Genomic DNA, 20,111 nt, shown 5'->3' with positions numbered 1-20,111 from the left:
TCAGGCACCTCGCCCGTTTCCCACGACTTACCAAAGATGATGGAAAGTGGCCTAGCAATGACCTCCGCCAGCTCCCTCAGCACCCGTGGGTGCATTCCATCCGGACCCATCGATTTACAGATGTCCAGATTGCATAGCTGATCCCTAACCCAATCCTCATCTACCAAAGCAAACTCCTCCTTTGTCCTGACTCCTTCTGGGGCTATAGAAATCCGGGGCCCTCGGGGAGAGTCTGCAGGAGTAAAGACAGAGGCAAAGAAGGCATTCAGCACCTCTGCCTTCTTTATATCCTCTGTCTCCAGGGTACCCACTTCGTTCAGCAGTGGGCCTATATTGCCTCTTGTGTTAGTTTTATTTGCTATGTATTTGAAGAAGCCCTTTCTATTGTCTTTAACCCGACTAGCAAGATTGAGTTCCAAGGAGGCCTTAGCTGTCCTAATTGCCTCCCTACATCCTCTAACAACTGTCCTATATTCCTCCCAAGCGGCCAGCCCCTCCTTCCATAATCCATAGATTCTCCTTTTCCACTTGAGTTTGCCCAGCAGCTCCTTGTTTAACCACGCCGGTCTCCTAGATCCCTTACTTGACTTCCTACTTATTGGGACGCTCCGATCCTGAGCTTGGAAGAAGCGGTCCTTGAATGCTAACCAACTATCTTGAGCCCCTTTACCGCCTAGTACACTTTCCCATGAGACTTCCCTTAGCAGTTGACTGAAGAGGCCAAAGTTGGCCCTTCGGAAATCCAGAACTGTGGCTTTGCTAGGTATTCTATTCCTCCCACACAGGATCCTAAATTCCACCATCTCATGGTCACTGCAGCCAAGGCTGCCATTGACCGTCACCACTTCGACCAAACCCTCCTTGTTGGCGAGTACTAAATCTAGCAGCGCTGCTCCCCTAGTTGGTACGTCCACCATTTGCATTAAGAAATTATCATCAATGCACTCGAGGAACCTCCTAGACTGTGAATGACTGGCTGTGTGAGTCTTCCAGCAAATATCGGGGTAATTAAAGTCCCCCACGACGACTAAGGCATGTAGTCGCGAGGCTACTTCCAGTTGCCTGTAGAAAGCCTCATCAACTCCTTCGTCCTGATCAGGAGGTCTGTAATAGACCCCCACAACTGTATCACCCGTGCCAGTCAGCCCCTTGATTCGTACCCACAGACATTCCACTTGCTCCTCATCCGACCCGGGACAGAACTCAATACATTCTAGTTGCTCTCTCACGTAAAGAGCCACTCCACCACCTCGCTTTGCTGACCTATCTTTCCTAAAAAGGACATAGCCATCCATGACCACATTCCAGTCATGTGAACTGTCCCACCATGTCTCTGTAATCGCCACTAGATCATAACCTTTAGCCCGCACACAGACTTCTAACTCCTCCTGTTTATTCCCCATGCTGCGTGCATTGGTGTACAGACATTTCAGGGAGCCAGTCCTAGTACCCTTTTTCCCCTGCGGGACAGGGTCTAAAAAGCTATCCTTTCCCACAAGTGAAACAAGAGATTGATAGTCCTCCTTAGCCCGCCATCCTTCAATCCCTAGCATGTTCCTCTTGGGCTTGTCCCCAACAGGCCCTGTTAAATCCCCTCCCCCCTTCCTAACTAGTTTAAAGCCCTGTCAATAAGCCCTGCTAACTCCTGCCCCAAAACCCTTTTTCTTCTCTGGGACTGGTGTATCCCGCCTGTCACCAGCAAACCAGGTGTCCCATACAGCAGCCCGTGACTGAAAAACCCAAACCCCTGCCTTTGGCACCAGTCACGTAGCCATACATTAACCTGCAGAGTCTTCTTATATATCCCTTCACCCTCGCTTGCAACAGGTACGGAGGCAAACACCACTTGCGCTCCAGACCCTTTAACCAGCCGTCCCAGGGCCCTGTAGTCTCTCTTCATTGCCCTTACGTTCCTCGTAATAATTTCGTCACTGCCAACCTGAAAAACCAGCAGTGGGTAGTAGTCAGACGGCTGCACCAGTTCAGAGAGCTTCTTTTTAACATCTCTAATCCGAGCCCCAGGCAGGCAGCAGACCTCCCTGTGGGGTGGATCCGGTCGACAAATGGGCCCTTCTGTTCCCCTCAGAAGGGAGTCACCCACCACAATTACTCTTCTTTTCTTCTTGGTTGGAGAAGTTCTGAGGTATGTGGGTGAGTGACTAGCCCTGGGTGACTCACTAGATAGATTTGCCTCACCATCTCCATTCACCTGGCCCTGAAGTTCCAAGACCTCATACCTGTTATTCAAGGGCAACTGGGAGGGAGGAAGGGATTGTGAGGGTTTTCGCTTACCTCTCCGAGGAGGAACCTCCCTCCATCCATCCTTGTCCATTAATCTCTCTCCTTCTGTCTGATGGTAGGAGGGAAGGGGATCCATATCTTGTTGAACCACTTCCCTCTGTCCTTGCCTTAGGGTGTGGTTCCACCAATCTATTTCACTTTCACACTCTCTAATGGCTCTCAACCTTTCTACCTCCTCCCTCAGTTCAGCCACCTGCCTGAGCAGGTCATTTATTTGCTCACAGCGAACACAAGCAGTATCACTGGCTCCCTCCAATACAAGTGCCAGGCTCAGGCATTCGCTGCAGCCAGAGACCTGCACAGCTGCATGTCTGCAGGAAGGCTCAGTCTGGATACCCACATTAGTACTCACTGCAGCTTTCGATCGTGTTGTAACCATGATCTATCTGGTCAATCAATCCGTCTACGTCCCTCAGCACTCCTTCCCCCTCCTGTACTCCAGGCGAGTCCTCTCGATGAGGCGGTTGGAACGCTTCCCTGCCCGCTCGCCTGCCCGCTCGCCTGCCCGCGCGAACTGCCGCGCAAACTGCCTCGACCCTCTGCCTCGACGCTCTCTGTTTGCCGGCTCTGTTCGCCGCGCTCCTGGTCGCCGCGCTCCCTGGGAAGGTTTTTTAGCCACTCCCAGCTGGTGCCACTCCTCCTGGCTCCGCCCCCTGTGAGTCAGCCCCTCGCGGGAGCTGAGCTTCCGAGTCCTGGGCAAGTCCTGTTGAGGACTTGAGGCTCCCTCCTCAGTGGCTCTTGTCGCTCTGAGGTGAGGCTCCTGGACGCTGATCTCTCCCCTCTCCGCTCCGGTGTTGCAGGCGTCCTCTCTGAAGCTACTCACCTCAGCAACTGATCGAGAGTGGCTGTTGGTGGCCGGTTTGAATCTGCCACCGAGCCTCCTGGCTCCGCCCCCTGTGAGTCAGCCCCTCGCGGGAGCTGAGCTTCCGAGTCCTGGGCAAGTCCTGTTGAGGACTTGAGGCTCCCTCCTCAGTGGCTCTTGTCGCTCTGAGGTGAGGCTCCTGGACGCTGATCTCTCCCCTCTCCGCTCCGGTGTTGCAGGCGTCCTCTCTGAAGCTACTCACCTCAGCAACTGATCGAGAGTGGCTGTTGGTGGCCGGTTTGAATCTGCCACCGAGCCTCCTGGCTCCGCCCCCTGTGAGTCAGCCCCTCGCGGGAGCTGAGCTTCCGAGTCCTGGGCAAGTCCTGTTGAGGACTTGAGGCTCCCTCCTCAGTGGCTCTTGTCGCTCTGAGGTGAGGCTCCTGGACGCTGATCTCTCCCCTCTCCGCTCCGGTGTTGCAGGCGTCCTCTCTGAAGCTACTCACCTCAGCAACTGATCGAGAGTGGCTGTTGGTGGCCGGTTTGAATCTGCCACCGAGCCTCCTGGCTCCGCCCCCTGTGAGTCAGCCCCTCGCGGGAGCTGAGCTTCCGAGTCCTGGGCAAGTCCTGTTGAGGACTTGAGGCTCCCTCCTCAGTGGCTCTTGTCGCTCTGAGGTGAGGCTCCTGGACGCTGATCTCTCCCCTCTCCGCTCCGGTGTTGCAGGCGTCCTCTCTGAAGCTACTCACCTCAGCAACTGATCGAGAGTGGCTGTTGGTGGCCGGTTTGAATCTGCCACCGAGCCTCCTGGCTCCGCCCCCTGTGAGTCAGCCCCTCGCGGGAGCTGAGCTTCCGAGTCCTGGGCAAGTCCTGTTGAGGACTTGAGGCTCCCTCCTCAGTGGCTCTTGTCGCTCTGAGGTGAGGCTCCTGGACGCTGATCTCTCCCCTCTCCGCTCCGGTGTTGCAGGCGTCCTCTCTGAAGCTACTCACCTCAGCAACTGATCGAGAGTGGCTGTTGGTGGCCGGTTTGAATCTGCCACCGAGCCTCCTGGCTCCGCCCCCTGTGAGTCAGCCCCTCGCGGGAGCTGAGCTTCCGAGTCCTGGGCAAGTCCTGTTGAGGACTTGAGGCTCCCTCCTCAGTGGCTCTTGTCGCTCTGAGGTGAGGCTCCTGGACGCTGATCTCTCCCCTCTCCGCTCCGGTGTTGCAGGCGTCCTCTCTGAAGCTACTCACCTCAGCAACTGATCGAGAGTGGCTGTTGGTGGCCGGTTTGAATCTGAAATGAATCAGGTATGTCTAAGCATGTTCTCCTGGCTTAGTTCTTATCTGAAGTGAGTCTAGTTTGTGAGCTCCATGTTCTATTCATGATGTGAACCAAAGCATGCTAAACTGGGAGGTGGAAGATTTACCTCAAAAGCATGCTTATTATCTGAGCTAAAAAGCTAAAGTGAATGCACCCTTGTAAGCTCTGTGTCTGAACAGAGTTCAGATTTTATGTTAAGCCTATCAGATGCTACACACCCCAAAATGGGGTATTCCACCATGCCTTAATGCAATATTGCTGGTCTTTGTTGCTGGAGAAGGGAAGTATGAAAAAGGAGAAACCTCTTGAGAAGAGACCTTGCTTGCAGGAGCTTGCTTGTCATTTGCTCCTCAGCTTTGCCAATATGACTATTCTGTGTTGATAGCTGTTTGAAGGAAACATTGTTTTCAGCTGTCAGTTCCTGCACATTAGCCGGGTCTCTCAGGAGAACACAACTCTCTTTCAAAAAGAGTTCATCACTGTTACACAGCAGCAGAGGTTGATGTTTGTTAGCTAAGGATGAGTTGAGGCAGGTGTGTTATGTACTGTCTTGTAGAATCATGTTGAAGATGTTTCCCATATGTGTGGCCAGACTGAGACAGGCTACCTTTTCATAATATGTTTAATATAAAAAATGGCTGTTTTTAATGAAAGATTATGTGAACAATTAAAATCTTATTTCCATCACCACTTCTCTGCCCGCTTTTGTCCTTCTCTCTACCTTCTCGTGTTTGACTGAGGATGTTACAAGATGATTGCTATAAGAGGGGCTGGCTTAGAGGACTTTTGTAACCTCAAAAGTAAAAAAGCCTCAAAAGCCCTTTCTGACTAGCCATTTTTTTTCTGTGTTTCTAATAAATGAGGTACTGCCTGTGTTTCACCATCCCTACAGAAGCCAGTCTGAAAAAGCCTATTCTAGAGTGTGTCATATTGCAAGTTAAGCAGCAGAGACTGTGAATTTACTGTCTGCATCCCTGTCCAGTTTATTTTTTTCTCAAGAAATAACCTGTTTTTTGAGTATTGACCATTTAAAAGTTGTTGCATGTTTTTTTTTTGATTCTAGAACTATCTCCCTCTTGTCTGGTTTCAAAAATCTACTGGAACCATTATGTGGGTCTTGTCTATACAGTTGAACCTCACAATGAAATCCAGTTAAACTAATCCTTCAGGGATTGAATGAAGTCAGTCTTACAACCAGAGTTTACCATAACGTAAATTGAATTATAAGATATTTCACAACAGCATGGCTTCTTTTAATACAGATGTATAGTTTTTTGTTTTAACCAATAACAGTTCACCTAACAGTGGCTCAGGAATCAGAATGGGTCAAGCCATATTGAAATAACCTTTACACATTATCTGCATAGTAGGATAAGAATATGTATACCACTAGGAGATACTGGCTTTTCACGTTATATTTTCTGTGTTCAGGAATATCAGATACATTTTTCCTGTGGAAAAAAAAAAGTACAGCTAGCTTTCTATTGAAAATCTTCTGATATTAACTATCAGAATAGCTAAAGGAATAAAGACAAGGTTAATGACACTGTGTAGTCGTGGGATACAAAAACCAGATTAGTAAAATTAAGTGCCAGTTGGTCTTCAATTGTCAAATTTGTATATATGACTAAAATTTTGCTTAGGTTTCCAGTTAGTATTTTCTTTTTCTTTTGCTGACAATTACGTACTTCGAATGTCTGAGATGCTTTCAAAATAGTTTCTGTAAAGGTAGAGCTTAATGCGTCTCTACATCCCCAAACCAGAAAATAATTTAACAGAAATAAAAATTAAATCAAACTGAGACTTTTCACCAACAAATGCTGGTCTGTTTTGTCCATCTTCAAAAATGTTTGCCTAAAGAGAGAAATGTGAACAGAAGCAAAGTCTGTTCAGAATGTAATGAAGCAGCTCCATAATTGCTGTGCCCCCCACTCTCCACTGCATCCCCTCCCTAGACTGACATTCCTGTCTCTCTTGTTCTGGCATAGGTACCTGTGCTGCCGTGCAGTGAACCAGATCGGTACCTTGATACTGAAAACTGCATCTTGTCTTATTTTTGGGGGGTTAGGTTTATGCCAAATCAATTTTCTAATTTGGCTTGCTGTATGATGTTTTAATGCCAGCATGCAGGAGGGTTTAGGAACATGTTTCTGGAGGCTGTGAGGAAAACATTCCCACCCCTTTATGGAGCAGTTGGAGCTCTGTGTTGGCTTCAGCTGGTTGTAAAACTTAAAAGTATAAAATACCATTATCAGTACCTGCAATGTAGAGCTGTCATCCTGATATTTGTTTTTAGTATTTCTTGCACAAGAATCATTATGTTTTGAACTAATGCAAACATTCATTATCTCAAAAAAAAAAAAAAAAGGAAAAAAATCCTAAGTTCCGTTTATTTATACCTGTGGTAATGAACTGTTAAAGTGGCAGCCCAAAAAAGATGTAACTAAAGCCATAAAAATGAAACTGTGGTAGTAATATTAAAAAGAATGAGTTCTGTTTTGGTTTTTAAAGACCTGAGCCAATTTTTAAACATGCAACTGGATGTTAGTTATAATACAGATTTTTTTAAATTATTGTTTCTTTTTTGTTTGTTGCCTTTCATAGACTTGACTCTGAACATTTTAGTAATTCATTTCTCTAGCTTCACAATTTTCAATGCAATAATCAGATATCCATAGGATGAAAAAGAGCGTACTTTGTCCTTCTGAGATTTTTTTTTAACCAAAGGGAAACTATTGGATTTGAAGTTAGTTTATAATTAAGTGATTTGGACAAAAAGGCAAAAAAACACCCAGGAAACAAACACATAAATACACCAGTGAGGTGTTATAGCAAACATACCTAGAAAACATAATTATTAGTAATTGTGAAAGCAAACAGAACTGTAGTAAATATTTTGACATCACAGTGAACATTTTTAAGAACCACCTGGTTTATGGACTGTTAACAGTTGTACTTTATATTATGCAGCTTTCCACCTCGCTTTCTCTTCATGGAAAGGAGAGAATATATGCACACAGCTAACATAGGTCATCCAGAGCTCAGAATAAAGTTTCCCACATTGATATCGCTCAGACAAAAGCCTAAAGAAAAATGAATGGCCTTAGCTAAGGGTTGATAATGCACATCTATGCCAGCCATAACTTGAGTAGAGCCTGCTGCATTAAGCTTTTGGGTGTTCTAACAAACAACTGTTAGTGAACTTACTCAGTCTTAACTTTCCTGAGGCGCTAAAAAAGAAAGTTTTATGTGAGTGCTGCAATAACACATGGAGGGAGTACTCTTCCATTCAGTTTGAAATGCTAAGAGGCCATTATTGTTCTGAAAGATCAGTTGTAATACCCACCATAGAAAGTGTTGCTAGCTAGGTTGAGTAGTATATTCACTATAAATCTCTGCAGGATTTTTTTTTTTATGTTCCTCACTAAATCAGACCATAACTTTATTGCTTTGTGGTTAGTTAGAAAGATTTCTAAGTAAGCAAATCCTTTCAGCTTCAGCTCATAATGTACAATGACAAAGATTAAAAAAAAAAAAAAGTTTTGGGAATTTATAGTTTTTCTTCCTGAGTTTACTTGCCTTATATTTTTGCTGTGTGACTACAATAAATATACACACCCTTATTCCTTCTCTAATTTCAGCTTTAACCAAAAGAGCTATTTACCTTTCCATCATTCAGACAAATAATTTCCAGGTGTAGGTCCTACGTACTCCATTATAACTTAAAATCCAGACCAAAATACATATACATTCTGACATGAATACAAAATTTTCTTCAGATTTTTTACTATTAGCAATTCTGATTTTAAAGAAAGTCACAGAGCCTGGAAGAATGGTGTCACTTTTTTAAGTTAGCTTTTTATTCATCATAAACTATTGAATGACAACATATTACTCCAGTAAGGAGAGGAAAATCTGTTCAACTGAGAATCCTATGATCCCTTTATATGTCATGCCATAGTGGTAAAGAAATAATGCTTCTGCTGTGCCAGCCATTTATCACAAAATTATTATTGAAAAGTAAGTTCAATGCCACAGGATGAACAACAAGATTCTATAGTACACATGATGAAAAGTGTCATAACAGAAGGACACCTGAGGTAATTTACTAATTGACTAATTTATGTTTTGTAAGGTTTTGTCTGTAATTGAAGATTTAAGGGAGAAGGAACAATTCCTAATAACAAGAAAGTACCTTGTCATAAAAATATGTAGTGCTTTGCAATATAATGCCAGTATAAAATCATTTGATGAAATAAGCTTAAGGTTGTTTTTAATTGCCTTTTGTTTAAACTAGCAAGATGTAAATGTGTTCAGATAGCAGTATGTGGTACAGGGTAAAATGCTGCTGGCATTAATAGTGTGCACAGTAGGTCTGAGTTTGGTCGAAATCATTGAATCTGACTTGCCAGAAGCTTTTCCTCATCTGTGCAGGGGTCTTGATTTGTTGGTGGATCTAAAACCACTCTAGGAAAAAGTACTAATGGGAACAAAATAAATGTTTAAATATACCCTGGGAGTGTGTATAATCATCCCATGTCCTGAACAATGAGGAATGAGTATATGCATATATGCTCCTTTCATTGAATATAATAATGACAAAGTTATTCTCTCACTCTTACTTTGTGCTGTGTGAAGTCCATGGCTAGCAGGTCACGTGCTCTGTGGAAGCACTTAGAGGCTTATTTATCAATGATGTAGTTTAGACAGTCAGTAAAAACAGTCATTAATGTAGCTGGTTTTGTTTGATTTGGGCTAATGTGGTCTAAGTGATTGAAGAAACTTAAGAGAATGGCCTGTATTGGATCCCTTCAGCTACATAGCATGGGAAAACAGAGACTTGGTCTGTTCTTAACATGTACAACTTCAAGGTGAAGATAAACATTTTGCTTGGTTCTGAGTCATACTGTGTATGTCTTCTAATTATTTGCAAGTAAATTCTGACTGTAAAATGGGTGTGAGATGGAACTATATATATAACAATTCACTTTTTATATTCCATATATCCACTGCTATGACATACAACAACATATCCCCATCTAAAACAGTTCTCGGGATAATTTCAGAAGTTTTAAGAACTGATAGCAAAAATTAAAACTGAACATGTGTACACTTTTTTTGATCTGGAAATGTGATTTAGAATCTAATTTCTTTTCCATTTTCTTCTTTACCTGTGTATATTTTTGAAATTTCCAAAATTTAGTGACATAAGATAGCTTAGAATCATGCCAGAATAAATCTTTAAGCCTTTTTAATCACCAAAATGAAGCATGTTGTATTTGAAAAGAAAATGAAGAAAAGAAAGAAGCAAACAAGAGGATGAAAATATTTTGGAAAAATATCTTTTTTATTTGAAGGCTTAAGTTACTACTTTATTCATATTTTCATTGTTCAAGTTCACATTGCACAATATTTCCAGATTGAGATGGAGAGAATGTTATGTTCAGGGAACGGGTATAAATTAGTGCATTGCTATTTCATATTAGGATCAACTATTTAACCTCAAAGAGCTTACAGTCAAGATCAAATCAAAATCGTAGTTCTTTAAGATGATCATACATTATATCTGGCGAATAACATGTCCTTTTCCAGACAAAGTAAAAGCTTGTGAAGGTTTCAGCAGGGAAACATTAAAGGTTCAAATGTTGATGATGCAGAACATGCTCCATGCTAACAGTGCAACAGTTTCAGATGTTTCTTTGTATCCCTCTCTACAAGGTTGATAACAGCTGTTTCCTCATTAAGTAACAAGTATATATTTGTCTACTATAAAGCACTCTGCACTAAAGTCAGAAACCATAGCATTGAAAAAGATCTTTAATTTCACATTGATAAAATCAGTGCAACTTGACCATGCTGCACTAATTTTTAACTGTTATACAAAAATGAAATCTGAATAACTTTGATGAGATACATCCCAGGGTCCTGAGGGTTTTGGCTGGTTATAGTTGCTAACCCACTCTCCATCCTATTTGAAAAGCCATGGCAGTCAGTGATTTGAGAAAGGGAGTATCACACGTATTTTTAAAAGGCTAATAAAGAGCACCCTGGGAACTACCAAGCAGTCAGCCTCTAGTGCAGGACGTCTGTGCTTAAGGCAGCAGGGTTGGACTAGATCTTCAAAGGCCCCTGCAACCCAAACCATTCTATGATTCTGTAAGACAAATAAGTGTTCTCTAGGAAATACTGGAATAATGCATAAGAATCTGCATCTGACTAAATAGTTTTATCTATGTTCAAATTAATATTCTCATTGTGGAAATAAATGTAAAGACTTGGTATGAGTCTGTAATAGGTGAGGAGATTGAGAATAGTTTTTAAATGTTTAGGTTTCAAGGTTTGTGCATTGTAGAACTTTTAAATTGAGTTAAAAAATACGGCTGTGATTGATAGTACTTTTCTTCTTAAACTAGATTAACAGATAGGTCTTCTGTGTGGATTGTGAGAGGATGCTACATTGAAACCTCATTGAAAGAAATGAGAACACATTGCCCTGGTTACTGTCAACGCTACGGGACCCTAGCTGAGCATCAGTTCTTGGATCAAGGAATCAAGAAAAATTTAGGGATGTTTTAGCACCAAAATAGAAGAACCACCTTTTCTGTTCTTCTCTTCTGTTGGCTAGGTTTGAAGAAGAAATGTTTGCATATTGGCATTTCCCTCAGTTTTCCTTTCCTTGCTATACTCTCTCTTAATGGAAAGAAGTTATTAGCTTTGGAAATAAAGAGAAAAGGAATTGCTTTCTGCTATTATTTGAAAGCACTGTGAAAAGAAATTACTGCCTTAAGCCCTCAATTTTGATGTACGCTAGGCCAATGATGAGCAGCAAAAATGGTCAACAGAAGGCAGCTATTTCTGAGGCCTTCACAAACAACTGAACAGTGGGAGAAAACCAGCAGAGAAAATTACAAAGTACAAAGTTGAGATTGCCAGAAACTTTTCAGGTACTGACTCCCTCCGTTTGGCTTAATGTATCCTAGATATTCAGCAGCTGGACAACTTGAGAATTTTATAAAGTGCACTCTTACAATAGACTTTTGTTTTTTTTCTAAATGCACAAGTTATAATCACCTTTTACTTATAGCATGAGCAAAAGTTGAGAGGTATGAATAAAGGATTTATTTTTCTCAAGGAGATAAAAATATTCTTAAAGAAATTTCAGCCTCTCCAGCAGTTATATACCGGGGAGGGAGAAAGCTGACCTTGTTCTATGTTGAGGTATTTTTAAATTTTTTTTTAAATGCATGTGCTGTAGATATTAACAGAATCAAATGGAGTATTTTATATCAGTGATTTTTTGTCTAATTAGAAAAGATAGAAGATTTCTAACTGAAACATGGCTTCGTTTGGAGATACTAACCTTAGAGCTTTTCAAAGTTTGCTGTGGTAAAGTCTTTCTCAGTTTTACCTGCCAAATGCTGTGGATACCTTATTTTGCACTACATTCATAGCTACAGTTTTCTGGGACAAATGATGACCTGCTCTCTAGTAACCAGAATTATTTGCAACACTATGGGAAAAAAACTGTGTTGGAATCAAGTGTGTGCAAGTTTCAGCCCAAATTCCCTATCTGGCAGCAGCATTTCAGTTGGAAGCAGCTTAAATGAATAGGGGAGATATTGTCATTAGAAGGCAAACTGCAGCATGGCAGGGAGCTGTTCAGCTCTCTAAATTGATATTAGTGGAATCCTGCTAAGCAAACTTACTTTTTTTCCTCCATGCCATCATTTTCAATTACAGAATTTCTGACTGTGAGGAGAATGTTTGAAACCGTGGCCACTGTCTCTCAGGACAGCAATCGATAGAGATGTGCTAGAGGGTCATTTGAGGAATCTGGAGAGCCACTCCACTTCTAAATTAGGCTTTTTCTCTGTCTGAGTTGGATGTTAGAGTAAAATGAGAAGGTTAGTTGTTCTTAAATAGCCAGTTGTTTGAAAATGTTTGCATCAAACCTGTCTGCTTTCATATATACTAGACACAAGTAATAATCCGTAACAGTGTATGCGAATTGAAACATACAACACTTCAGTAGCTGGCCCTAGATAATCTACCCACTGACTGGTCCCAGATCTCGTTGGTGTCCCCAGTTGCTGGCACCCAAGCAGCAGAGCCTTGGAGATTTGCAGCCTTACTCTAACTGTTGGTACTCAGACATCTTCTACCTGCTGGCTAATCAAGGTTGTAGCGAACTCTTGTTCAGTCATACCCAGTCATAGACGGAGCACACCTAAACTGAAGATAGAAACAGAATTTAGTGAGAAAATAGGACAGAATTCAGTGATCAAAATCAGGACAGTCAACTGGTTCCTTTTGTCTCCTTTTTTCTATATCTTATACTTGTTCCTCCATTACTCACCTTAATCTATTTATTTCCCCACTCTTACTCCCTCCCCTTAATGTTCCATAGTAACTGTCATCCATTTACACAATCCCCCTAACACTTGCCATAATAAAGTTTACAGAGTCTAAAAATGTTCTTTTTTTCTGTTTCTCCTAATGAGCTATACACTTCTGTAGCCAGTAACCCTTGTTAGCCTGCAGGGTGTTCTGAGATAGCTTTCCCAGTTGACTCTTCCAAATGGATTTCACACTGGGACAAGAGGTGTCTGCACTTCTTTGTGGTCCCCAGCAGCAGTTTTAAATGACTGGTTAAATAAATCTATGGCATGTTTAAGACCACAAGTTTTAACAGTATTTATGCCAGCCTATAAGGAAACGAATGTTTTTTCCAGATTCTGGACTCTTCTCAATAAAAGAATGCCATTTTACTTGACCACTGAACTGGAGAAATAATCAACATAATATAATTATGGAAAATAAGTAGATACACAGTTTGCTGATAGAAGCCTCTATTAAAGTTATTACATTCTTCTGCTGAAAAAAATGAAATTTAAATATTTCTGTAGACTTGCATGGTACTGTACTTTTCCTTTGATGATATTCTGATTTACATGAATGGTTTTTAACTGGAGGATTTATTTTTTAAATAGAAGCACAAGTGGGAGTCAGACACAATGAGATTTCCTGCTTCACTAGCTAACCCTATGCAGATTAATGATTCACTTCAGCTCTATCTGAATAATATTAGTGTAGCAAATTATCCTGTGTACTAGGATGCACTTTTCTGTGTCTTATGAGGCATTCATAAGGATATAGAGTGCTATAACTTATGGAACCGTTTCTCACAATATGAGCTTTGCAGATCACACTGCTGAGACAATTACCAGTGAAAATGAGACCCAAGACTCATTTTGTTTTTCATCTTGAGGATTATGTTGTCTATAATTTGGGAAAGGCTTAAAGGACTATTTAGACTATTTCCCTCCCACTCCCATAATTACACTACAGTCACATGAGCAGAGCAAGTAGGAAAAAAAGAGCCAGCTGCACTTTGGCAGCTGTGCTAATGGTCTATTACGTGCTACTAGGCAGCTTGGCATTGCTTTGTTTTCACATGTGTATTAGCAAACTTCGGTTTCCAGATTACATTCTATGGGACTTGTACAAAACCAGATGTATTCTAAGAATGTACAATTAGTACAACTGACATGTGTCAGCTATTTGAAAAGTAAACCAGGCATGCTCCATCATGCTGTTCCCTGTGGTAACAGAAGCTCAGTGTTAAAATCTGCGAGGAAACTTGGCTCCACAAAGCTGAGCAGGCTCACCTTTTTTGATTGTGGAAACAAATACAGCAAAACTTAGTGGTACATTACACTTAGTGAGAAAGATCGGGAATAATATCAATCAGTCAGGTCGTGGATGTGCTTGGTCATCTTCCCTTGACTGCAATTAGCATTAACTGTCTACCTACATATAAAAATCCTGGAATTTAGTTTCTCTGCCCAGGAAATAGTTTTGTTTTATACAAAGCAGTCTTTCAGTTCCACTCTCTAATAGAAACTTGAAAGAGAAAAAAAGAGTGTTTCATATGGCAGTGGGTTGCAGATAACTCAGTACTTTTGGAGAAGCCACTACAGGAACCCTCAGAGGCTGAGACAGTAGTAGTAGTCTGGATCAGGCAGAAAACTGTAAAGCTCTTCATGTGTATTCTTTTATTTGCGTTAACAAGCTTTTTTCCTTGACAAGTTCAGATTGATCAGTATAATGTTTACCCTCTTATGACCTGCAATATGACATTTCCTCTCTGCTGATTTTTAAATAAAAATCTGGTACAGTTTCATTTACAAAGTATGCTAAAAATAATCAAAGCAAAGGTATATAATAAATTGCAGTCAAACAGTACACTATCCCAGAAGGCAAGAAATGCAGCTTCAAACACATCTTCAGCAGAATGTGCAGGAAATGTCATTGAATTAGGGTCTACTTTGAAAAGTCACTGCAGAAAGTTTCACTCTCCCACACAGCCCAGTGTATAAAGCAAGCAAACAAAAGAAGAGTTCCTGTTGATTATGCCTCTTGGCCTCACAAAGCCAATGCATTGAAGATGTTTGCAGAGCTAAATGAGTTTTTTGGCAGTATTTAACTGAATCTTCTATGGAGTTTTGCAGAAGAAACTATATATGAAAAATGTAAGATTATGAATTTATTGTTGGCTGTGTCCTAAAGTACAGATTGTCCACAGCACAAGCCCTAGTAATGTGTTTAACCTTACTTGTTATTCAGTCAACATGTAAGAGATAGCCTTATTATGAGAACTCAAGATAAAACACTTATTTAAATTATTTACTTTTTAAAAACTATTTAGAAGTACTCTAGAGTGTAATATCTATTCTGGACGGCTGGAGCTGAAAGGGTTTATGTGGTTTGACTAGATCATGCTCATGTAAAAACCAGTTTACATTGTACATTGGATTCTTTATTCATGCGAAGGACAATGTACAAAAAAAATCTCTTGATAAACTAGTTCCTTAAAGTATAGCTCTTGCTCATTACCTCCCTTAGGAAATAGTGAATAATTAAACACTCCAGCTATTTGCTGTCATTTCAAAAAGCTTAACTGAAGGCGAACAGTTTGGAGAGCTCAGTTAATGCTGTGGCTTTCTCTGTTTATTGTAAACAGTATTGGTGACACTGATCCTGTATAGTTACAGTTACAGTTATTTATGGCCACAATGGAATCTATCTATAAATGAGTTTAAGTGAGGAAATGGCATTTGTGAAACACGGGCCAAGTGATTGTATGTTTCACATTGAAACAATGGAGTGAAACACAGATTCCTCCCTGTCTGGAGATTTTATTTTATGCTATTGAAGAAAATTAACTTGATAACTTGAGATAATCCTCCACGAATGCACAGTTATGCATACATTTTTCGGTTCAAAAGAAATACAGCCTCACCCACTTCTTATTCCCACTGAAAAACTTAGTTTGCTAGTGATTTGACTTCCTGACTGAAGCTATTGTGGATCTTACTGTATTCTCAGCATCTACACAGAAGGCAGGAATAATAATTGGAGATAAACATTATCTTTGCCTCCATCATCAAACATACTGTAGTATTTGCAATACTCTACCACTTAGCATAATTTGTATTTTAAAATAATGGTGATGTTTATGAAAAAGAATCTTCTTACTGTTTCTTTCATCAGTTAATGTAGGATTTTCTTTCACCAGTGTTAGTGATTGATAAGTATTCACAATAGATTTTGTGTGGAGTAAGTCTGAATCATGCAGTTTCTTTACAATGACTACCTGATATAGAAAATTTTAAGTATTAAATCAACACTGTTCTCTCCATGATACCCTCTGGCATCCTCATGTGCAGACTTACAGCACTGCATCTTAAAAATACTAACTTTTTGTGTGTTCTTTTTTTCTAATGGAAATAGTTGTTTTCTTTCCTTAGCTTCAGTTCTACCTCTGTAGCACCTAGATGTTACTAGGTTGAAAAAAACCAAAACAAACCAAAATAAAACTATGGCATTAACTTATGTCATTCTGCAATTGCAAGTATACTGTTTGTGGCTTGCATTCCAGAAAGCCTGTAAACAGAAATAAACCTTGATAAATCCATTGAATAGGCAGGTAAAATGGACCATAATGAGCATTGATTACATGCTTCCGTTCTGTTTATGGTGATATTTCATATGTCTTTGTCCTATAAAGCTGATTTATGGCCACAGTGACTAGTCATGTGATTGAAATAAAGATGTTTCTTAGAATGATTTCAGCATGATGCGATTACCTTTCAATAGCTAAACCCAGTGTTTTTCTTAATAGTGATAAAGTTGTAACAGTTTGGCAACTCTTAAACATTGCAGAAAGTGGATGTCTATAAATACACTTACAAAAACAAACCTGCTTCTACAAATTGAAAACACTTTAAAATGAAACTTTGCAAACATTTGGCTGAAACTGCAGCTTAGCAATTACCTGTTAAGTTGTGTGGAATTTGGAGTGCTTTTTAATTCTATTTCCAAAGTCTCTATTGGCAACTAATCTTTTTCAGAGAAGTCAGTGGGGAATTTATTTCTGTAGTTAAAGAATGTCAGTGGAATCTGAGGCTACATTGCATTTTGAAAAAAAAAAAAAAATCAAACATTATCATATTTACAGTTCTTAGTTTTGTAGCTATTAAGAAATCAGAATTTTTAATTATGTATTTACATATATTTTAACAATTCATCTATTTTTCAGATTTTTCAGATTGCATATGTTATTGTGAAAGCAGCTAACTCACCTCGACCTGGGAATTGGATATTAGAGCGTTCACTGGATGGTGTAGACTATCAGCCATGGCAGTATTATGCTATAACAGACAGTGAGTGCCTGACACGTTACAACATTTATCCCCGTCCTGGAACACCATCCTATATAAAAGATGATGAAGTCATCTGCACTTCTTATTATTCCAAAATCCATCCTCTGGAGAATGGAGAGGTAAGGTCAGATGTTATTCCATGCACCATAACCTGGCAATAAAAAACCTGCTTAATTGTCAAGTATCTATCTGCCTTGAGTAGACAGAATGTTTTGGCATTGTTGAAAATGAAGAGGTAGTCTATTTGCAGTTTTAAAATCTCACCTACATGGTCCTGTATAAATGCATACAAGGTACACTCTAATAAACATATTCTACAAAGTAAACTAAGAGGTAAAAGAGCTATTAGGTAGGAGTAGGCACTAGTACTTTCAGACAACTTTAAGTGCTTGAAATATGTTCCCGTGTCATTTGGGAACAAAGGTGAGAATATGGGGAAAAAATCATGGACAAAGTGAAATAATTAAAAAACTTCTTTTTGAGTCACGTTTTCAGTTCCTGTGTGTGTATGCTAAAATAATAGTAATGATTTTACTCAGACTTTAATTTACTACATTTAAGAGCCTGTAATTGACCCTTTGCCTGTACCTATACCTATTCTTTCCTCCCCTGTCAGAGGCCTCTGCTGTTTCATGAGTCCAGGCACATGAATCATGGACTAGTCATTTGTTTTAACTGAGGGTGTAGAAAATATGGGGTGGAGGTGAGAATGAGGATTTGTGGTTGAAAGAACAAGGCAAATGAGCATGAGTTAGCAGTTCATCAGTTGCAAGTGTAGCTGAAAATGCAAATTTTCAGCCACTTAAAATGAGGAGAGGGAAAGACAAGTATATCAAATTCCAACAACTATATATATATGTATATGTTTTGGTTTTTTTTTTCTTTTACAGATTTTTTGTCCAACACTTGCTTTGCACACAACTTGGTAATTCAAGGAAATAATGTAACTTGATTGTGCACTAGATCCAAAGTATTTGTGTAGTTACAGATTCTTTAATGTCTAATGGCATTCTGTGAAATTTTAGCCTCAATATTTATTCTTCTCTTATTTCTGCTCCACTTTTTTTAATGATGTATCTCCTTATGAAAAGATACAAACTTACTCTCTTTTGTTTGACTTTACACGCAAAGCGACATTCACAGACAAAATTATTAATACAATTGGTTTTAAGTACTGGATTTAGATAGGTATGGTTTGTTCATGTTCACAGGAAATTTCCAATGCCAGCTGCAAAAGCAGAAAAATACAGCTTTCAATTAAAATATCCTGCTGGTACACTTTAAAAAGATGTGAGCTTGGATGTAAAGGAGTCTCATATGAGTTATCAGATATGAAATCAGTTGCACATCTAGGAAAAATTGTCACGAATACTTTGTAGTTGTATCATTTGAATGGGTATTTGTTCTTGTAAAACCTAGCAGAAGCATCTAAAATGATATTACAAGAGATAGTGCAGACATATGCACTATTTTCAAACTGTTTCCAACTGGGTGCTTTCTGAGATGTGAACATGATTTAGCAGTTCATCACTTGCAAAGAAATTTTATGCAGTTTCTTGGGGAGAACATATCTTCACTGAAAGTACAATGTCAAAGTAATTATTCCAATAATTAATTTAATTTACATTGTTCAATTTCTTTGATTATTTAATTCTCTTGCAGACAGATATTTATGCCAGTAGTTTACTGTCCTCTTGGTTAAGCCAGTGCCTCATTCTGTTCTTCATTGGCTGAGTTAAACAGCAAAGGGCTTTTATTCCTCATGCTGATATATATCTGTGACTTGAAACAGTGGCTGAAGGCCTGATGAACTGAGTAGAACTTAATCCTGATCTTAAGTGTGCAATTAAAATTTTTTACTTGGCCTGCTGTGCTGTAGTTGGTGTTCTGGCCTGAACCCAGTAAATGACCAGCATCTGATAAACAGTTTCTTTACACAGAAAGAAGGAATGCATCTATTCCATGCCACTTGGCAAAGGGGAATTGTTTGATACAGGCACAGTCTATGAGAGGAGTATGATTTAATCTTACCTCGCACAGGCAGTTGTTAATCTGAGTTATGTCCCTAATAAAGGGAGAACATCTTGAAATGAAATGCCTAAAGTTTAGCTGGAAGAGTATCATTCCACATGAAGTTAATCAGCTTACATTTCTAACAATATTCTTTTCACAATTAAAACAGTAGTTTCATCTGTCTGAGTAGCTATTGACTGCATTATGAAATATGTAGCATTAACACAGAAATAGTCCAGCTTATTTATTTTATCATATTTCATTAAACATGTAACATGAAAAATACTACAATTCATACCAATATCAGATTTAGTTACAATTATGTTCTAGGTGGTATTTACCTGGCTCCTGGTCTTTTCCAGTGGAATTACATCAGCGCATAGTTTGTTTTTGTTCCAGGGTAGGGCTTTTGTTCTATGTATCCGATAATACAGATGTTTTGTAAGACTGACAGAGTTATGAAACTAACATGAAGTACTTTTCCTTTGCTTCAAAACCTATGAGCTATTTAGGCACATCATTCTGGTGTACCCTTAGGAAACCTGATGAAGTGTAGAAGGAGCATAGGTTGGCAAGACAGTTCCAAAGCCAAATTTACATCTGCAGTAGCTTCTGAAGTTAAAACTTGTCATCTTAGAAAAAACAGAATATATTCTTTTAATATATATTTTCAATGAACATTTTAGTCAGTGACTTGATTGTTTAGAGTGTTTCTAGAAATATTAATTCTAAACAAAATATTTTGGGCATATAATAATATCATAGAATCATAGAATAGTTAGGGTGGGAAAGGGCCTTATGATCATCAAGTTCCAACCCCCCTGCCATGGGCAGGGACACCTCACACTAAACCATGTCACACAAGGCTCTGTCCAGCCTGCCCTTGAACACCATCAGGGATGGAGCATTCACAACTTCACTGGGCAGCCTGTTCCAGTGCCTCACCACCCTTACAGTAAAGAACTTCTTCCTTA

The 20,111-nt window shown here is 39.9% G+C and overlaps 1 protein-coding gene across 7 annotated transcripts in view; it reads left to right on the top strand.

Annotated features, from left to right (window-relative positions):
* LAMA2 (laminin subunit alpha 2) overlaps nucleotides 1-20,111 on the top strand; it is a 377,741-nt gene that overhangs the window by 105,921 nt on the left and 251,709 nt on the right. For all 7 annotated transcript variants that reach the window (XM_065680918.1, XM_065680917.1, XM_065680915.1 and 4 more), the window contains exon 4: nucleotides 17,001-17,243. In XM_065680918.1, the coding sequence (XP_065536990.1) occupies nucleotides 17,001-17,243 (243 nt within the window). The remainder of the gene's footprint in view (nucleotides 1-17,000; nucleotides 17,244-20,111) is intronic.

The sequence above is a fragment of the Lathamus discolor genome, chromosome 5, assembly GCF_037157495.1.
Source record: "Lathamus discolor isolate bLatDis1 chromosome 5, bLatDis1.hap1, whole genome shotgun sequence".
In the NCBI taxonomy this organism is placed as follows: domain Eukaryota; kingdom Metazoa; phylum Chordata; class Aves; order Psittaciformes; family Psittacidae; genus Lathamus; species Lathamus discolor.
This window is presented reverse-complemented; position numbering and strand designations above follow the sequence as displayed.